Source organism: Nyctereutes procyonoides, unplaced genomic scaffold (assembly GCF_905146905.1).
Source record: "Nyctereutes procyonoides isolate TBG_1078 unplaced genomic scaffold, NYPRO_anot_genome, whole genome shotgun sequence".
Taxonomy (NCBI): Eukaryota; Metazoa; Chordata; class Mammalia; order Carnivora; family Canidae; genus Nyctereutes; species Nyctereutes procyonoides.
Genome location: NW_026575117.1, coordinates 944240 through 961070, shown reverse-complemented (window position 1 = coordinate 961070; position 16831 = coordinate 944240). Strand labels below are relative to the sequence as shown.

At 46.5% G+C, this 16831-nt stretch overlaps 1 protein-coding gene across 1 annotated transcript in view; it reads left to right on the top strand.

Annotated features, from left to right (window-relative positions):
* The window catches only part of SPTA1 (spectrin alpha, erythrocytic 1), a 62682-nt gene that overhangs the window by 30421 nt on the left and 15430 nt on the right, over positions 1 to 16831 (top strand). The window contains exons 23-38 of the mRNA XM_055334029.1: positions 1496 to 1597; positions 3159 to 3250; positions 3871 to 4015; positions 4729 to 4910; positions 5315 to 5414; positions 5528 to 5725; positions 6471 to 6614; positions 7202 to 7305; positions 7774 to 7936; positions 8191 to 8322; positions 8788 to 8925; positions 9105 to 9209; positions 10438 to 10646; positions 12134 to 12254; positions 12709 to 12830; positions 13623 to 13755. Of these exons, the coding sequence (XP_055190004.1) occupies positions 1496 to 1597; positions 3159 to 3250; positions 3871 to 4015; positions 4729 to 4910; positions 5315 to 5414; positions 5528 to 5725; positions 6471 to 6614; positions 7202 to 7305; positions 7774 to 7936; positions 8191 to 8322; positions 8788 to 8925; positions 9105 to 9209; positions 10438 to 10646; positions 12134 to 12254; positions 12709 to 12830; positions 13623 to 13755 (2190 nt within the window). The remainder of the gene's footprint in view (positions 1 to 1495; positions 1598 to 3158; positions 3251 to 3870; positions 4016 to 4728; positions 4911 to 5314; positions 5415 to 5527; positions 5726 to 6470; positions 6615 to 7201; positions 7306 to 7773; positions 7937 to 8190; positions 8323 to 8787; positions 8926 to 9104; positions 9210 to 10437; positions 10647 to 12133; positions 12255 to 12708; positions 12831 to 13622; positions 13756 to 16831) is intronic.

Sequence of the window (16831 nt, the reverse complement as noted above, 5' to 3'; positions counted from 1 at the left end):
GTGGTACTGAATTCTGGGATCCCAGGTTGAGGTGGGAGCTGCAGAACTCTTCAGAAGCTCTAATTATGAGGCAGAAGCTGAAGTGGGAAGGTGGAAAGAACAGCCCGATTTTACAGCTGGAAAGTTCCTAAGTTTCTGCCTGCCTAAAACCTTCCATTTTTTGTTCTCACAGATTCATTCCATGTGTTATCTAGCAGTGAATATAAAGCTCTTCCTTGCTTTCTTTTTCTTGTGATGCCTTCCACATAGAATTCAAGGCGACACATAGATGATGCATAGATAAGTAGATAGATGGTAGATAGAAAGATGATACATGGATAGACGGATAATAGACAATAGACAGATAGATAAATGGATAATAGATGATGGATGGATGGATAGATAATGATAGATAAATAAATAGATAGGGATCATATATACACATATGGAATATTTAAGGAAGGAGGAAAGTGAAAGAAAGGGAAGCAAGGACAAAATTATAAAAGAACTCCAAGAACGACACTCCCATGAAGAAGCTCATACAGAGGTCTTTGTACCATGTAACGGACAATATCATCCCCATAGGCATCGTGATGAGCTACCCAGAGCTATTTCTTACAACACCCCTTAACACAAGCAGATTGCAACATAGTCCATGAAATTCTCTAGAAGGCAGAGGAGTTTGTGTTGGCAGGAATGCACAGGACACGGTTCAGGTAGAGAGCCCTCTGACGGCATCATTTTTTTTAATATAAATTTATTTTTTATTGGTGTTCAATTTACCAACATATAGAATAACACCCAGTGCTCATCCCATCAAGTGCCCCCCTCAGTGCCCGTCACCCATTCACCCCCACCCCCCGCCCTCCTCCCCTTCCACCACCCCTAGTTCGTTTCCCAGAGTTAGGAGTCTTCATGTTCTGTCTCCCTTTCTGATATTTCCCACTCATTTTTTTCTCCTTTCCCCTTTATTCCCTTTCACTATTTTTTATATTCCCCAAATGAATGAGAGCATATAATGACTGTCCTTCTCCGATTGACTTACTTCACTCAGCATAATACCCTCCAGTTCCATCCACGTCGAAGCAAATGGTGGGTATTTGTCGTTTCTAATGGCTGAGGAATATTCCATTGTATCCATAGACCACAGCTTCTCTATCCATCATCTTTCGATGGACACCGAGGCTCCTTCCACAGTGTGGCTATTGTGGACATTGCTGCTAGAAACTGATGGCATCATTTAACGCAGGAGAGATTTGTAAGGACTCTCCAACATTGGACATGCTCCACACTCCAGAAAAATGGCGGCTCTCTTGCCAAGTTCTTGCTAGTCCCTGGGGGTCAGGGGGTGTAAAGGGACTTTTCTCTGTGGCGGGGGAGCAGGGCAGCTTCTTGTGCATCTCAAGCGACATTAGTGATATTGATATTTAGCCAAATCGGGGCAGAGATGAACAGGCAGGTATGAAAACCCCTGAGGAGAGGATTTATATCAGTTTGGACAAATTTTCCCACCCAGGATTTGAAGGCCAATGAGCCTCGGCTGAGGGATATCAACAAGGTGGCAGATGATCTTCTATTTGAAAAGCTTCTAACACCGGAAGGAGCTCAAATACGACAGGTAAGTAAAGCTCCTTCTGGGACCCTCGCTGCCAGGCTGAGCTCCAGGAAGGGCGGAGGGTCCACACCTCACTTAAATACACTCAACTTCATATTTCACAGGTCAGCTAGGACAGGCCAAAGGTATAAAGCTGGCTTCAGGAAAGGTCAAAGGTGATAGTTCTAACAGTCCAGCCATGTATATATTTAAATTGACCTCAAATCTATAAACTGAAACACATGCCTCCTTCTTCCCCCATCTTCACTTGCAGACACAGAAAGTTCATGCTCAGATACACGAATGCAAAGAAAATGTAGGTAAGAAGCTGTGAGGGTGGAAAGGGGTTAGTCAGGAGAGCAGACTGCAAGAGACAGGCACTGATAAAATCTGATGAAAGGAGAAAAACATAAGTCAGTACAGACGGGAGGTGGGACATCCTAGACCTGATTAAGATTGGGGCAGCCCGGGGGGCTCAGTGGTTTGGTGCCGCCTTCATCCCAGGGCATGACCCCGGGACGGGATCGAGTCCCACGTTGGGCTCCCTGCATGGAGCCTGCTTCTCCCTCTGCCTGTGTCTCTGCCTCTCTCTCTCTGTCTGTGTCTCTCATGAATAAATAAATAAAATCTTAAAAAAAAAAAAAAGATCCCCAGCAATTCACCCAGAAAGAGTGTTGGTATGAGGGCCGCAGACCTAGGAGCTCAAACCCATGAGCAACGAGGGGCATGTGCCAGGGCCAGGGCTGACTTAACACTCCTCCAATTTCTCCTCTGGTGGCCAGGGTCTGTGTTTTCAAGATGCAGATCTGATCATGATATCCCCATCCCCTCATTTTCCCATTGTTCTTAGGACAAAGGCCCCCAATCCTATACCACTTCCATGCTGTCATCTGTCCCTGACTCTTCACCTGAGCCCCTCAAACCGCCTGTGGGAAGAGAGGCGGTATTACTAGAGGGTCCTGGGCAGACTGGTGGCTATGGGGACAAATAAAATCTTAAAAATAAATAAAATCTTAAAAAAAATAAATAAAATCTTAAAAAAAAAAGATTGAGACCTATAAAACATCGAGTGAACATGAGTGGGATGCCCAGTCTAGCTCCCTGGGTTGTCCTAAGCCAGGGAAGATGAGTTCTCTGCCTCTTTCCTGGTGGCTGATGTGTGGTCGGAGGGGGAAGGGGTGTGCATAGGAACAACTCAGCTACTCCAACAGAAAGTAGAGCTCTAAGTGGCTGTTTGGTGTGGTGGGTTCAGGATGTGGGGTATGATAGCGGCTGAGTCCCAGGGTAGCACGCCCGCTCGTCTCCTGGAGGCTGGGCTGTGGTCTCTGTAGCAGCGAGCACCAGTGGCTCCCTAGGGGGGGGCCCACGCTGAAACATCAGGCTGGGATGGACGCTCACCTCCTTCTCAACGGCACGGATGAGGACCAAGCGCAGGTGCTCCGGGGATGGAGGAAACCTGTGCAGCTTCCGAAGGAGATGACGTGACAACACAGCATGACTCAGGCCTCACGGGGTCTCTCTTGGGCAGCCCCGAGCAAGCAGAGTTAGCTCCTCAGCTAACGTCTGTTGTATCTGCGTCTTTTAGGAGTTGAATACCCGCTGGGACTCCTTGCAGAGGCTTGCGGAGGAGCAGCGCCAGCTGCTGGGCAGCGCCCATGCTGTCCAGGTGTTTCAAAGGTGAGCAGATAACCCTGAGCGGCAGTGCCGCCCTAGAAAGCGTCGAAGCCCCGAGTCGGCCTGCTGCAGGGGGGGCAGGGCCATTGGCGGGACAAGGCCGAGGCGGAGATCGGAGCAGGGCAGGGGATGCTGGAGCAGGTTCCTTCCTCGGCCCACGGCGTCCTCACAGGCGACCTGCTCTAATCCCCGAGCCTAGGTGCTCGGGGACCCCGGTGCATGATCAGCAGTTTTCACGAAAGGTAGCGAGGCTTGGAGCAAAGACAACAATCAGCTTTGTGAGCTGCGGTAGGGAGCGGTGAGCCACGGGCCACGTTGGCCCTCACCGATCCTTTGGCCATTTTTTATGTCTGGTCCCAAGTCTGTGTGTGATTCCACATCCGTGTCCGCACACACATGGGCAAGCAAACAGCCAAGCCATAACCGAACCGCTTCGCCGGTATGCATGTGGCTGTGAGTATTGGGGGCAGAGAAGCAGCCACGCACAGGCCCTGGGCCGGAGGATCCAGCGGGCGGCGTGGCCGAGCCTTGAGCAAATGCTCCCCCGAGGCCCGGTCCCCGGGGCCAGCTGGGCCAGCTGCGGAGCGCACCGTCACTCCAGGTCCCTTACTCTCGTGAGCCAGGGAGGCGGACGACATGAAGGAGCAGATGGAGAAGAAGCTGCAGGCCCTCGATGCTGCCGATCCCGGCTCCGACCTGTTCAGCGTGCAGGCCCTGCAGCGGCAGCACGAGGCCTTCGAGAGAGACCTCCTGCCCCTGGGGGAAAAGGTGAGACGTGCGCGCCGGGCTGTGCGGCCCTGTGCAGGCCTGAGCCCTAGGCCGCTCTGCCTGCCCTAGGCCTCCCACGGGCTCCTGTGCCCGCCAGGCCCCTTCCTCCCATTCCCCTCACTTGCCCTTGCACTGGTCCCTCAGACAAGTACACCAGAGGGAACCCGAGACCACGACCACGGAAGGAAGCTGTAGGAAATGACCCGGGCTGCCCAGGTGCCCCTCTAGTGGCTTCCCAGCGTGTGGACCGTCGTGGGGGGGCCACAGCAGGGACAGCCCGGGCCGGCGCAGGGGTCTCCTTCCCGGGAACCTGACCGCCCTTACTCCTGCTCCACCTCCAAGGGCCTCTGCAAGCCGCCAGCTGTGCTCTGGGCCAAGTCCCAAGCTTGGCATGACCGCGCGGGGCGGAAAAGGCACAGCAGATGTCTACAGTGAAAAGCCCCTCGTGTTGAAAGTCGGGGCCCCGGGGTTCACCTCTGGGTTGCCCCTGGTCAGCAGCCACTTGAGCACCCTGCCGGCCCCCCCATCTTGAGAAGAAGGTGGCAAGGCGTCAGGGCGGAGCACCCGGGCTGGTGCCGCCGACCAGAGGGACTGGTGCGGCCTGGTGGGGACGGGGCGCCTGCAGCCTGCCTCCATCTGCGGGGGCAGCGTCGGGGGGTTGGGGGCAGCCTCTGCAGGAGCGGCCCCTCCTCAGAGCCCTCGCGCCTCTGCAGGTGACCCTGCTGGTGGACACAGCTGAGCGGCTCTGCGAGTCTCACCCGGATGCCGCGGGCCACCTGCAGAGCCAGGCCACAGACCTGATGGAGTCGTGGCACGGCCTGCTCAGGGGCACGCAGGATCGGAGGGACAGCCTGGACGAGGCCCGCAAGTTCTACACGTTCCTCACGAAAGCCAGGTAGAGCTCCCAGGGCGGCCCCATGGCGTGGGCTGGGCAATCTCCAGGGGCAGGATGCCTGGGGGGCTCAGTGGTTGAGCATTTGCCTTCAGCTCAGGTCATGATCCTGGCGTCCTGGGATGGAGCCCTGCCTTGGGCTCCCTGCTCAGTGGGGAGCCTGCTTCTCCCTCTCACGCTTTCCCTGCTTGTGTTTTCTTTTCATCAAATAAGTAAATAAAAATCTTTAAAATAAACAAACAAACAAAAACCAGTGTGAACAACAAACCTAAGATCTGAGAAGCATATAAAGCCAGATGCAAGGTGTTAATCTAGATGTATTTTCTAGAGAGGAAAAGCCAAGGACGGACAGCCCTGTCTCGAGCTACAAGACTTTCTTGTCAATCCCAATACGTCTATTTCTCTAGAGACCTGGACAACTGGATCAGTAGCATTAGTGGCATTGTATCATCACAGGAGCTGGCTGATGATTTAATTGGCACAGAGATCCTGCTGGAGCGACACCAGGTATGGCTACAAAATCCACAGCCACTAGTCACATGACCTCCCAAACTTCCCTCATTTTATGACATTGTTGAGATGCCACTGGTACTACCAATCTCTCCCTTTTTCCAACATAGGAGCGTCGTGCTGACATGGAGGCAGAGGGTTCCACCTTCCAGGCCTTAGAAGACTTTGGTGCAGAACTTATAAGGAGTGAGCACCGTGCCAGCCCTGAAATTGAAAAAAAACTTGAAGAGATCAGGGTAAAGAAAGGTGACTTGGAGAAAGCTTGGGAACAACGCAAGAGGATGCTGGATCAGTGTCTGGAGTTGCAGGTAAAGCAAAATTCACCCCCACTGAGAAGGATTGGCCTTAGTCTGTTCCTTCTGTGCAAATTTGCAGTCACTACAGGTGCTCCTTTCACTGCGCTTGCCCTCCTGTGGGCACTTGGCTATCTGCCATTGTGCTCTCATTATTGTGATGTTCTTTGCTCTTATCCCTGCGAGGAGAGCCAAACAAAGTGGGGATCAACTATTGGCATGAGATGAGGTGATTATAATGTATTTATTGATTGAGAGTTTGGCTGATTGGTTCTTTTTGAGAACCTGCCATGTGCAGAGCCCTGGAAATACAAAGATTAGTAAAATAACACCCTTTTTCTTAGGTAGTGACATTATACACGTAGACAGGCCATTCTAATACAGAGGGATTATTAATAAAACAAAATATATGAAAGTTTTGAGGCTAAAGAAGAGGGAGTGATTAGTGCCAGGGAGGGAAAGGATGAACATCCTGAAGGTAGTGTTTATGAGAGTCCTAAAGAAATAACCAGCCAGCATCTGCCTTGTGCAACATACGGGAAATGCACCCTGGGAATGGAATATAGCTTATATAAAAACATAAAATGTGTCTTTAGGGAAGAGTAAAAGGTCCAGTATAGGTAAGATTCATGGTATGAATGTTTCTTTGAAGAACATAAGCAACCCTTACGGGACCCCTTATGTCAGTGCCATAGGAGAGGGATCAGTCATTTCCTCTGTCCCTTGGACTGGATATAACCTCTTCCTTCGTTCCTCATAGTTGTTCCACGGGAAATGTGATCAGGCTGAGGGCTGGATGCTGGCACGTGAGAACTCCCTGAGGTCAGAGGGAGAGAGTTCCTTAGACAGTCTGGAGGCCTTGTTGAAGAAACGGGATGACTTGGACAAGGCAATCACTGCGCAGGTAATAACTAATATAAGAATTCCAATAATGAATATTAATAACAATAACAGAAATTCTATACATGTATGTAGTTTTATGATTCACAAGTATCTTAATTTGCTTTTTACAGAGAGCTCTGAGAAGACAGGGCAGCTTGACACCGTGGCTTAGTCTTACCCAAGTTCACTAATGGCATCAGACCGCCTTACTGCAGCCCAGCTTTTTACAATCTAACAACCTTTTAGAGTTGGAAGTGACTTTATATGCTGGTTATTCCAAAATCCCACCCAGTGCAGGAGTCACCCTCTGTCACGGTCATGGGAGGAGTCTGTTCTTTAGGGAGCTCAGTACCATAGGAGTCAGTACAACAGGAGTCCCTACCAGGAGCTCAGTACCCCAGGAGTTCAGAACCATCTTAGTGTCATTATTAATATTTCTCTTCCTGTTGAGTTAAAAGCCACTTTCATGGCATTTACCTCTTGGCCCTGGTTTTGTTCCCCCTTGTGAAGCCACAAAGGGTATCTCTGTTCTTTTCTCAGAGGGAGTCTGGAATTGCACTGAAAGCCTAATCCCCAGGGATCTGGATTTTTTTCTTTTCCTCTATCTAGGAAAATAAGATCACTGAGCTAGAACATGAGACAGAGCAGCTCGTAGCTGATGACCACTATGCCAAGGAAGAGATTGCTGCTCGTTTCCAACGGGTGCTGGACAGGTCAGGCCTGAGCAAGTGTTTTGTGAGCTAAGGAAGACATAGCAGAGCAATCTCTTTGCTAGCATGGAGGATGGGGGTCACACTCTGAGTTCTTTTCATTTCTAAATGCCTAAAACTATCTTGTGACTTGCGAACATTTCTGATCCAGGCTCAACAGAATGAAAGGCATGGAAAATAACTTAAAAATTACCAACTTAGCCACTATATTTTATATTTGAAAATAATGAGACTATGCAACAACTAGATCTATCAATATAATATGCACTATTATATGTAATATATGCATGTATATAAAATGTAATATTATAATATACAACTAAATAATATATAGCTATGTTATATATAGTATAAAAATTTATAAATAATGAGAGGAGAAAGGACAGGTTGGCAAATGGGAAGATTGCAGATATGGCATCAAAGCTTGGTGGGAGGGTCAAGGGCAGAGAGTGATCCAGCCTCCTCCCCCAGATGGAATGCTCTTAAAGAACTGCTGGTTGCTGAGCGAACAAAACTCGGCAACTATACTGACCTCAAAAAGTTCTACCATGACCTTGAGGACCTGGAGGAATGGATCAGTGAGATGCTGCCCATAGCCTGCGATGAATCCTACAAAGATCCCACCAACATTCAGGCAAGTTCAAAATAGGAATTTTGGAAAACTCTGACAAACCCAGATTGTGGGGTGAAGGGTCAGCTCCCTACACAGAACGCTTCCTCACTGTTGAGACCACTGCCCTGCCCTCAGGAACTTCCAACTCTAACGTGAAGGGGCGGGTCTTTCAGAAGGCACCATTAGTTATAACAGAACATAGACTCTTAGAAACACAGTTTATCTAACTTGCTTCCTTAGATTACAGAATAATTTGGCCTCTGCTTTCCCTTCAGAGAAAATACCTGAAGCACCAGACCTTTGAAAATGAGGTCCAAGGCCGAGCTGAGGAGGTGAAGGAAGTCCTCGATTTGGGGAACTCTCTGATTGAGCGGGATGCATGTGAGGGCAATGAAGAAACCATGAAGGTAGGGATTCTGCTCAGGGTGGTTTGGGCTAAATGCACCTTCGGAGAAGCCTCTTCCTCCTTCAGCGTTTCCCTCTTCCCTCTGACCATCCACAAAGAAGGTGGGAAACCACGATGCTCAGACCTTATCACTTACGTCAAACTCAGTACCTAGGATTCTGAGAAAGCTTTAGACCTAAATCCTAAGTGTCGTCTTGCTTGTTCGACATTTTCTATCCCTGCTGCCAAGAGTTTGGGCATTTAGGCACGAGTCTCTGTAAGCAGCCAGGGCCCTTTCCTCAAACTTTCTTCCAGCACCTCCTGATGTTTTCCCAGATTAAGCATAACTGGTTTAAAATGTACAGCATTCAAGTGCTGGTGGATTTTGGCTAGTTATGAACTCCCAGCCCCCTACAGTGTCTTTTCAAGTTGTCATAGGACTCAGGATCCTAAAGACCATAGTGATCCCCGAGTTTCTTTGGGTTAGACTCAACTGGAAGAGCTGGAGGGACACTGGAACCACTTGCTTGAGAAAACAATTGACAAAGGACAGAAGCTCGACGAGGCAAGTCGCCAACAGAGGTTCAACACAAGCATCCAGGACTTCAAGTTCTGGCTCTCAGAGGTAATCGCACCCAGAATGGTGGGGACATGGGAACTTAATAAATACTTGCCCGTTAAATGACTTTATGCATGAACAATTTCCTTAACTTTATTGGGAAATGTTGGGGGACATGGTTGCTAATGTTCTCCTTAAAAACAGTTTGCATCTGGCATCTTCACTGCATATTCCTTTATTCCCAGGCAGAGACACTGCTGGCCATGAAAGATCAGGCCAGGGACTTGGCTTCAGCAGGAAACTTGCTCAAGAAACATCAGCTTTTGGAAACAGAAATGCTGGCCCGAAATGTAAGTAGTGTTAGAATCTCATTGCTCTGGGCAGAATGGAAATGCTTCTGACCCTCTTCTCTCATCTTAGGAGGCCATTTGAGAACACTGTCTTGCCAAACCAGCTGTGTTCTCAGCCAGTGGTCATTATAACCAGGTCAAATCCATAGGCTGCTGAGCTGCTGCAATGGTCACTGCTAAGCAATTATCATGAAGCTGCAGATTCAAAGGAAGAGGATCCTAAAGCTATCTTGTCTACCTTTTAATGATGGATGCACATAAATTCACTACCTACCAAAGCTCATATTTGATCTGGCCTTTGAAAGAAAATGGAAGTTTATTTTACATAATTATAGAGAGCAAAACTATCAGAGGGGGATGTCATGTGCAGTGAAGTTGAATTATGTATACACTCTGGAAATTCTGTGGAGAATTTCAGTTGCATTCCAATATCAAGCAGAAATGCATCTTGGGAGCAATGATAAACACGTTGGCAGGTATTAATTTCATCCTGGAGAATTTTATATTACCAGTTTTATTTGGTGGCAGAGATATGTGCAGAAAGGACAAGAAGTCAAAGTCTTTCTAAGTTCAGAGCTTTAGGACTTGATGACATTCCCCCCGACATCACTAGAAGGGCAGCGTGAGCGTGAAAACAGACAGAAGGGGCTGGGTGTGTCTGGATGTGGCCAGCCTCGGGATGGTAGGATAGAGAAGCTTTTGTTGAAAGCTTCTAACCCCTAATCTGCATCAAATTCAGTACAATGAGGAAGACAGTCCTGGTTGGAGACACACACTTATTCACACTCATTTCCCAGTTGGGGACGGGAGGGAATACCAGAAGGCGAACGGACAGGTTGAGCATCATAGTCACATCCCTCATACTGCCCTCTGATCTGGCCCTTATCAGAGCCGAGTTAAAAGAGCATATCTATCAAATTGACTATCTTCAAAAATAACCTATTAAACCCAGTCTTTGAACCTGCACTAGTGGTTAAAGTCCAAAGTCTACTTTTTTTTAAGATTTTATTTATTTATTCATGAGAGACACACACAGAGAGAGGCAGAGACACAGGCAGAGGAAGAAGCAGGCCCAAAGCAGGGGGCCCGACGTGGGACTCGATCCTGGGTCTCCAGGATCACGCCCTGGGCTGAAGGCGGCGCTAAACCACTGAGCCACCCAGGCTGCCCCCAGGGTCTACCTCATACCTGTACCATTCTGTTCACTGAATACACCTGGGCTTTTTAGGATGCACTCAACCACCTGAATGAGTTGGCCACTGACCTGCTCTCCAGCGGGACTTTCAATGTTGACCAGATTGTGGAGGAAAGGGATAATGTCAACGAGCGTTTCCTGAACGTCCAGAACTTGGCAGCGGCACACCACGAGAAACTGAAGGAGGCCTATGACTTGTTCCAGTTCTTCCAGGACTTAGATGATGAGGAGTCGTGGATAGAGTATGTACCGCCAACGCAGGCTGCTTAAGTAACCGAAGAGCAGAGACCATCTGCCAAACGTGTTCCTTCCTATTTGGTGCTGAAGTGAAATATCTAATTGCTTCTTACAGCTGGTATTACTTCTTAACCATGTTTGCCTTAGCCTCAAGTTAACATTGGTTTTATTTATTTTTTAATCAGATTACTTCATTGTATGCAGGCACAAGGAGACAGGCTTGGAGAAGTGGGGAACAATTCACATACACTCGGGGAACAAAATTAAGCCACATGCACTTGTTCTAGATGGTTCATAGAATGTGTATTATCTGAATGAGACAGCTGGGCCTTCACAACTGACTCAACTGATGAGATCTTTGTCATTTTTTTTTTATTTAGATTCTAGTTAGTTGACATACAGCGTAATATTGGTTTCGGGATAATACCGAGTGCTCGTCACAACAGGTGCCCTCTTTAACCCTCATCACCCACCTAGCCCACCCCACATCCACCTCCCTCCATAAACCCTCAGTTTGTTCTCTTATGGTTTGCTTCCTGCTTTTTCTATCTTTTTCTTCCTCTTCCATTATGTTGACCTGTTTTGTTTCTTAAATTCTACACATGAATGAAATCATATGGTATTTGCCTTTTTCTATCTGACATGTTTTGCTTTGCTTAATACCCTCTAGTTGCGTCCACATTATGCCTTGTGTATCCTGTGTATAGTAGGTATCACCGAACTGGACACAAGACAATATTACCCAGTACCTGCCATGATTTCATTACTAATTCTGCTTTTGTTGTAAAAAGTACTATTGGGAAAATCTTAGTAAATCAAATTCCCATTTAACCTGCCTCATTGCATTCCTCTTCTACAAATCTGATGATTCTTGCTGGTAACCAATGAATTAGGGGGAAGCCTGATACATACATAGGGCAGCATGTAAGACACTGTAGGAACTTCTAGAAACAATGAGATAATATATTCCTGTCTGTAGTCTTTTACTGTCCTTTGTGGTGCTGTTCAAATATTTTATACTTGGAACTAATCCAACTGCCATGATACCTGCAGTATCAGCTATCTATACCCATTCTACCCAAATTCGTTATTGATATTAATAGGCAAAAGTAATAAAGGCCATGAAGGTCATATACGAACATAGGGTCATTCATTTGTGAGCATACAGTTTTTACATTTTTTTTGAAAGAGAAACATTAGTGTGTCGTTTTGAGCAAAGAAGAAAAGATGAACAGATAGACAGGCAAGGGAACGAACGGGAAGGCTGGGACAGCCATGATATAGTGGGAACCCATATGTTATTTTCATTTATATTGTCAGAAGTTTTGCAGAAAGCTTTGGGTACTAATTATCTTTGTGGTTACTGACACCCAAGTGTTCCAGAATTTACTACCTCCCCACCCCCAGCCACACACCCACTCTTAGAACACTCTTGCTTTAGGATAGTCTCCCGTGTCTAAACTATGTTTTCCATTTCCTTCCTTGGTCCCAGGGGAAAATTGTTAAAAGTGAGCTCTCAGGACTATGGGAGGGACCTTCAGGGGGTTCAGAACTTGCTGAAGAAGCACAAGCGCCTCGAGGGGGAGCTGGTGGCCCACGAACCCACCATCCAGGTAGGAGGAGTTGTATTCTAACAGCAGTCCCCGTACTATGGGAAGTTGGGTGATGGTACACAACGCGGAGGTGGCACGCAGGGTCCCGGGAGCTAGGCACAGAGCTCACAGGCATTCTTCCCTCCTCTCATGTTGCCCATGAGTAGAAGGACTCTGCACAGGGATCTGTGCAGAAGACCTCTCTGGGTCAGGCTCGGCAGCAGTGTCACCATGAATAATCCATGATCGTGGAGTGCAGCCTAGTGCAAGCACTGAAGTTGCATGAGGCGACCTTTAGCGTAGTGGGCCTCATTGCAGGAATCTTCATTCTCCCATGATTTTCAAGACACCCCCAAGTACCATGAAGTTTATAAATGACGTGGAGTGTGGGAAGGGCTGGATACCTGGCCAGGGAGCTATGAGTCAAAGAGGAGAGTCTGTGGGGCAATGTGCCATGGGGGTGTGTGTTCTTCAGAATGTGCTGGATGAGGCACAGAGGCTGCAAGACAAGGCTGCTGTGGGGCAAGAGGAGATCCAGGAGCGGCTGGCTCAGTTTTTCCAACACTGGGAGAAGCTCAAAGAGTTGGCTGCCATGCGGTGAGTTGGCGATAAGAGGCCCCGCTGTCTTCCTGGGTTGTTGGTGTTGGGCTTAGCATTGGCTGCTCCCCTCCTCTCCCCATCTCTCTTTATCATCAGAGTCCCTGCTCAGACGGCAATCTTCCATGCAGCTTGCCCTACTTACCCCAGGAGGACGCGAGGAGGTTGTCTCCTCTGCGGCCTGAACACACGTCTGCTCCCATGCTTACTTGCAATTGTCATTTATCATTGTTGGCCTCATATGCCAATCCTTCACACCAGGGCCTGCCCCTTGGGTCTCTTTTACTGTGTATGACACCCCCCCACACCCGCCCCAGGCTTAGTGCTGTGTGCAGCTCCTAGAAGTAAAAGAACAAAGAGGTATATTTTCTTCCTGATACCATACAGCCAATGAGAACCTTATAGCCATATATCCAAACAGAATAATTTCTGCCTATGATAGGTATGTCTTCCTGGGGAAAACAAGGAAACTTCTAGCATCACGTGGTGCCTTCATTGGATAAGAGGAGTGGTGGTGCTTAGAGTAGAAAGAGATACTACTTCACTGATGCTCTTCTCCAGCTCTGATGTTTAGGCCCCCATGTTTGGACAAGGCTCCCCTCCCCCAGCAAAGATTCCCAGAGAGCAGATGATGCCACAAAACTGACTGTCTGGGGCCAGGGCCTCCGCTGGTTCACAGGACCTCAGATTCGATCATTCTGTGGCCCAGTGCAGCGGTGGCTGTGCTGCTCTCTGTGCTCCCCTGAGTACTGGTTTCTTCTCATCCTCCCTGGGCTCACCACCCTGTTACAGAGGGCGTCAGCTAGAGGAATCCTTAGAGTACCTGGAATTCATGCAGAATGCCGAAGAGGAGGAGGCTTGGATCAGTGAAAAGGAAGCTATGGTCGCTGGAGGGGCTTCTGGAGACACACTGGCCACTACTCAGGTGAGCGACAAGTCGAATGACTAATATCTTCCCTTTGCTTTGAATCTTTTCTTAAGTAGTCGACATTTTCCTCTATGAAAAGAATCTTTCCTCTGGTGGGAGAAAAAGATGATGCAAATATGGACACTTTTGTCAGTTTTAAATATGAAAAATCAAGACCCAAAGATACAATCCTGGAATATATCAGGTGTGAAGGCAGGACTCAAAGTTCAATCCCATGATTTGGGATCTGTCTGGGATTTTGTCATCATAGTGACAGACCTTCCCTCATAGGGTGAGGTTTTCTAAAAATTCCCTCAGATACTAATGTTACACTGACTTGGAAAGATTCTTATGCCTGGGCATTGGTTGCAGTTTCTAGAAAATATAATTTTATTTTTTTTATTTTTATTTTTTTAGAAAATATAATTTTAGAAGGGCTACCTGGCAGGTAGACTACTTTCACAATTTAGAGACATATTTGTAAATATGGTATAGAATTTCCCAATAAAGAAATGAATCTGTGTGGCCTTGAGTTAATATGGAGTTCTAGAGCTTTTGAGTGATCTTTTTTTTTTAATTTTTTATTTATTTATGATAGTCACACACACAGAGAGAGAGAGAGGCAGAGACACAGGCAGAGGGAGAAGCAGGCTCCATACACTGGGAGCCCGACGTGGGATTCGATCCCGGATCTCCAGGATCGCGCCCTGGGCCAAAGGCAGGCGCTAAACCACTGCGCCACCCAGGGTTCCCGCTTTTGAGTGATCTTAAGAAAATAATGTTCTTGGGACCTTGAGATCTGTACCTAATAGCCTTAAAACTTAGGGATTTACCAAGAATTCTCTGTGGAGTTTAATTTGCTCTTATGTGATGACATAAGGAAAGCCTCACACTGGCAAGAGAAAGCTTAAAACCTGCATAGCATAAAATTCGCACCGCCAACCCCTTTCCTTTGAAAAGTCATTTGGGACATGAGCACACATGCCACACATTTAAGTGGTTTAAGTTTTCATATCAAACACTCCCAAAGGCTTCTCTTTTATAAATGAAATCTTTTGTCTTGAGAATTGTGGATACACATGTGGTTGTAAGAATATAGAATTCTTAAGGAGGATTATAGAATATAGAATAGATCTATAATCTATAGATTATAGAATATAGAATTCTATAGAATATAGAATTATAGGGAGGCCCCAGGTACCATTTACCCAGGTTCGTTCAGAGGTGATACCTGCCAGGACACTGGCCCCTATGCGGTCAGGATGCAGGACATCACTGTCACCCTCTTCCCTCCTATCTCCACCCCCTTCCTTATTCCTGGGCAACCACCAATCCTTTGTCAATAATTTTTGACATTTCAAGCATATTGTATAAATGAACTCATAGAGTATGTCACTTTTGGGGATCAGCTTCTCATTCAGTGTAGTTGTCCGGCGATTCATTCAGATTATGTGCAGCAATAGTTCACTCATGCTGGGTAGTATTTCATGGTATGGATGTACCACCCATTTAATCACTTGGATGTTGAAGGCTATCTGGATTTATCTCCACATTCAAGCTGTTATGAGTAAAGTTGCATTCAGTATTCATGCAGAAGCTTCCATGTAAACCTGAGTCTTCATTTCTCAGAAATAAATGTCCAGGAGTCCAATTGCTGGGACATAGGATAACTGCATATTTTGTTTTCTAAAATAAATTAATAAATACATAAAAATGTAAAAGCACAAAGCTGTTTCTAGAGTGGTTGTACCATTCTACACCAGCTGGGTTTGAGTGATCCCAACTTTCTCCCCTTCCTTGCCAGGATCTAGTGCTGTCATCGTCTTTATTTTAGGCCATCTGATAGGAGTGCAGGATATCTCATTGTGGTTTCAATCTGTATTTCCCTGATGGCTAATTTTCTTATGTGATTTTTTGCTGCTATTTCTTTTCTCCATTGAAATGTCTCTTTGCCTCTTTTGCCCATTTTCTGATTGGAATGTTTGTTTGCTTTAACTATTGACCTTCTGTGCTTTGCGTCAAATTTTAAAACTTTTTGCCTAGCCCTAGATCATGAAGATCTTCTCTTATATCTTCTTCCAAAAGTTTAGAGAGTTACATTTTAATTTTAAGTCCGCAATCTGTTTAGAGCTCACTGTTGTCTGAGATGAGAGCCAGGGCATGGCTCATCTTTTTACAGGTGTGAATGTGCCACTTTCATACCTGCCCACACCACTACATCTGATGTGTGATTTTTGTAGACAACATACAGTTGGGTCAGATTTTTAAGCCCATTCTGCTAATCTTGATCTTTCAATAGGTGTATTTAAGCCATCACATTCAAAGGGTCGTCTTAATGAGTTTTTGCACTAACATAAAAATTCCAGGAAAAGATTTAATGAGTTTTATTGCTAATACTCCTCACTATTACCTCAAGATATTTATCCGCATAGCTCTTCTATGTCATCTTTCATGAAGAAAAAATTGACCTTCTGAGTTTTTGGTTTCCTGGGCCCATAAAGATTGGCTAATATAAGAAAAGAGAGTTGTTTACCTATTGCTGAATTTCAATTTCCTTCCCATGATCTCATTGTCTCCTTTCGTTTAACATGTAAGAAGAAGAGAAGATGTTTCTGATCAACTTCTTGCAGTTATGAGATGCATTATAGATATATTTAAACCACGTTTTAAGCTTTTGGCCTTATCAACTTTTAACACAACATTAAGGAGGCTAGTTAAGAATGTATTTTAAAGAGAGACATCTGGATTTTACTTAAAGGAAACTTGTGTTTGATGTGTGGTACCTGAGCTTCTGAGGTGTCCAAAGAGAAGCATAGAAAAGAGATTGGAAACAGAAGGTGACAGTGTTGAAAAGACTTTATTTCATGCATTATGAGTATGTGAAAACACGGCTGAGTCACTCTATTTTATATAGTGGATCATGTTCCAGTCTCCATGTACAGTTTCTGCATCAGGATAAAATATAACAGGGCACCTGGGTGGCTCAGTGGTTGAGCTTCTGCCTTTGGCTCAGGTCATGGGATCGACTCCCTGCATGGAGCCTGCTTCTCCCTCTGCCTGTGACAAAATCTTTAAAAAATGATGAAATATGACA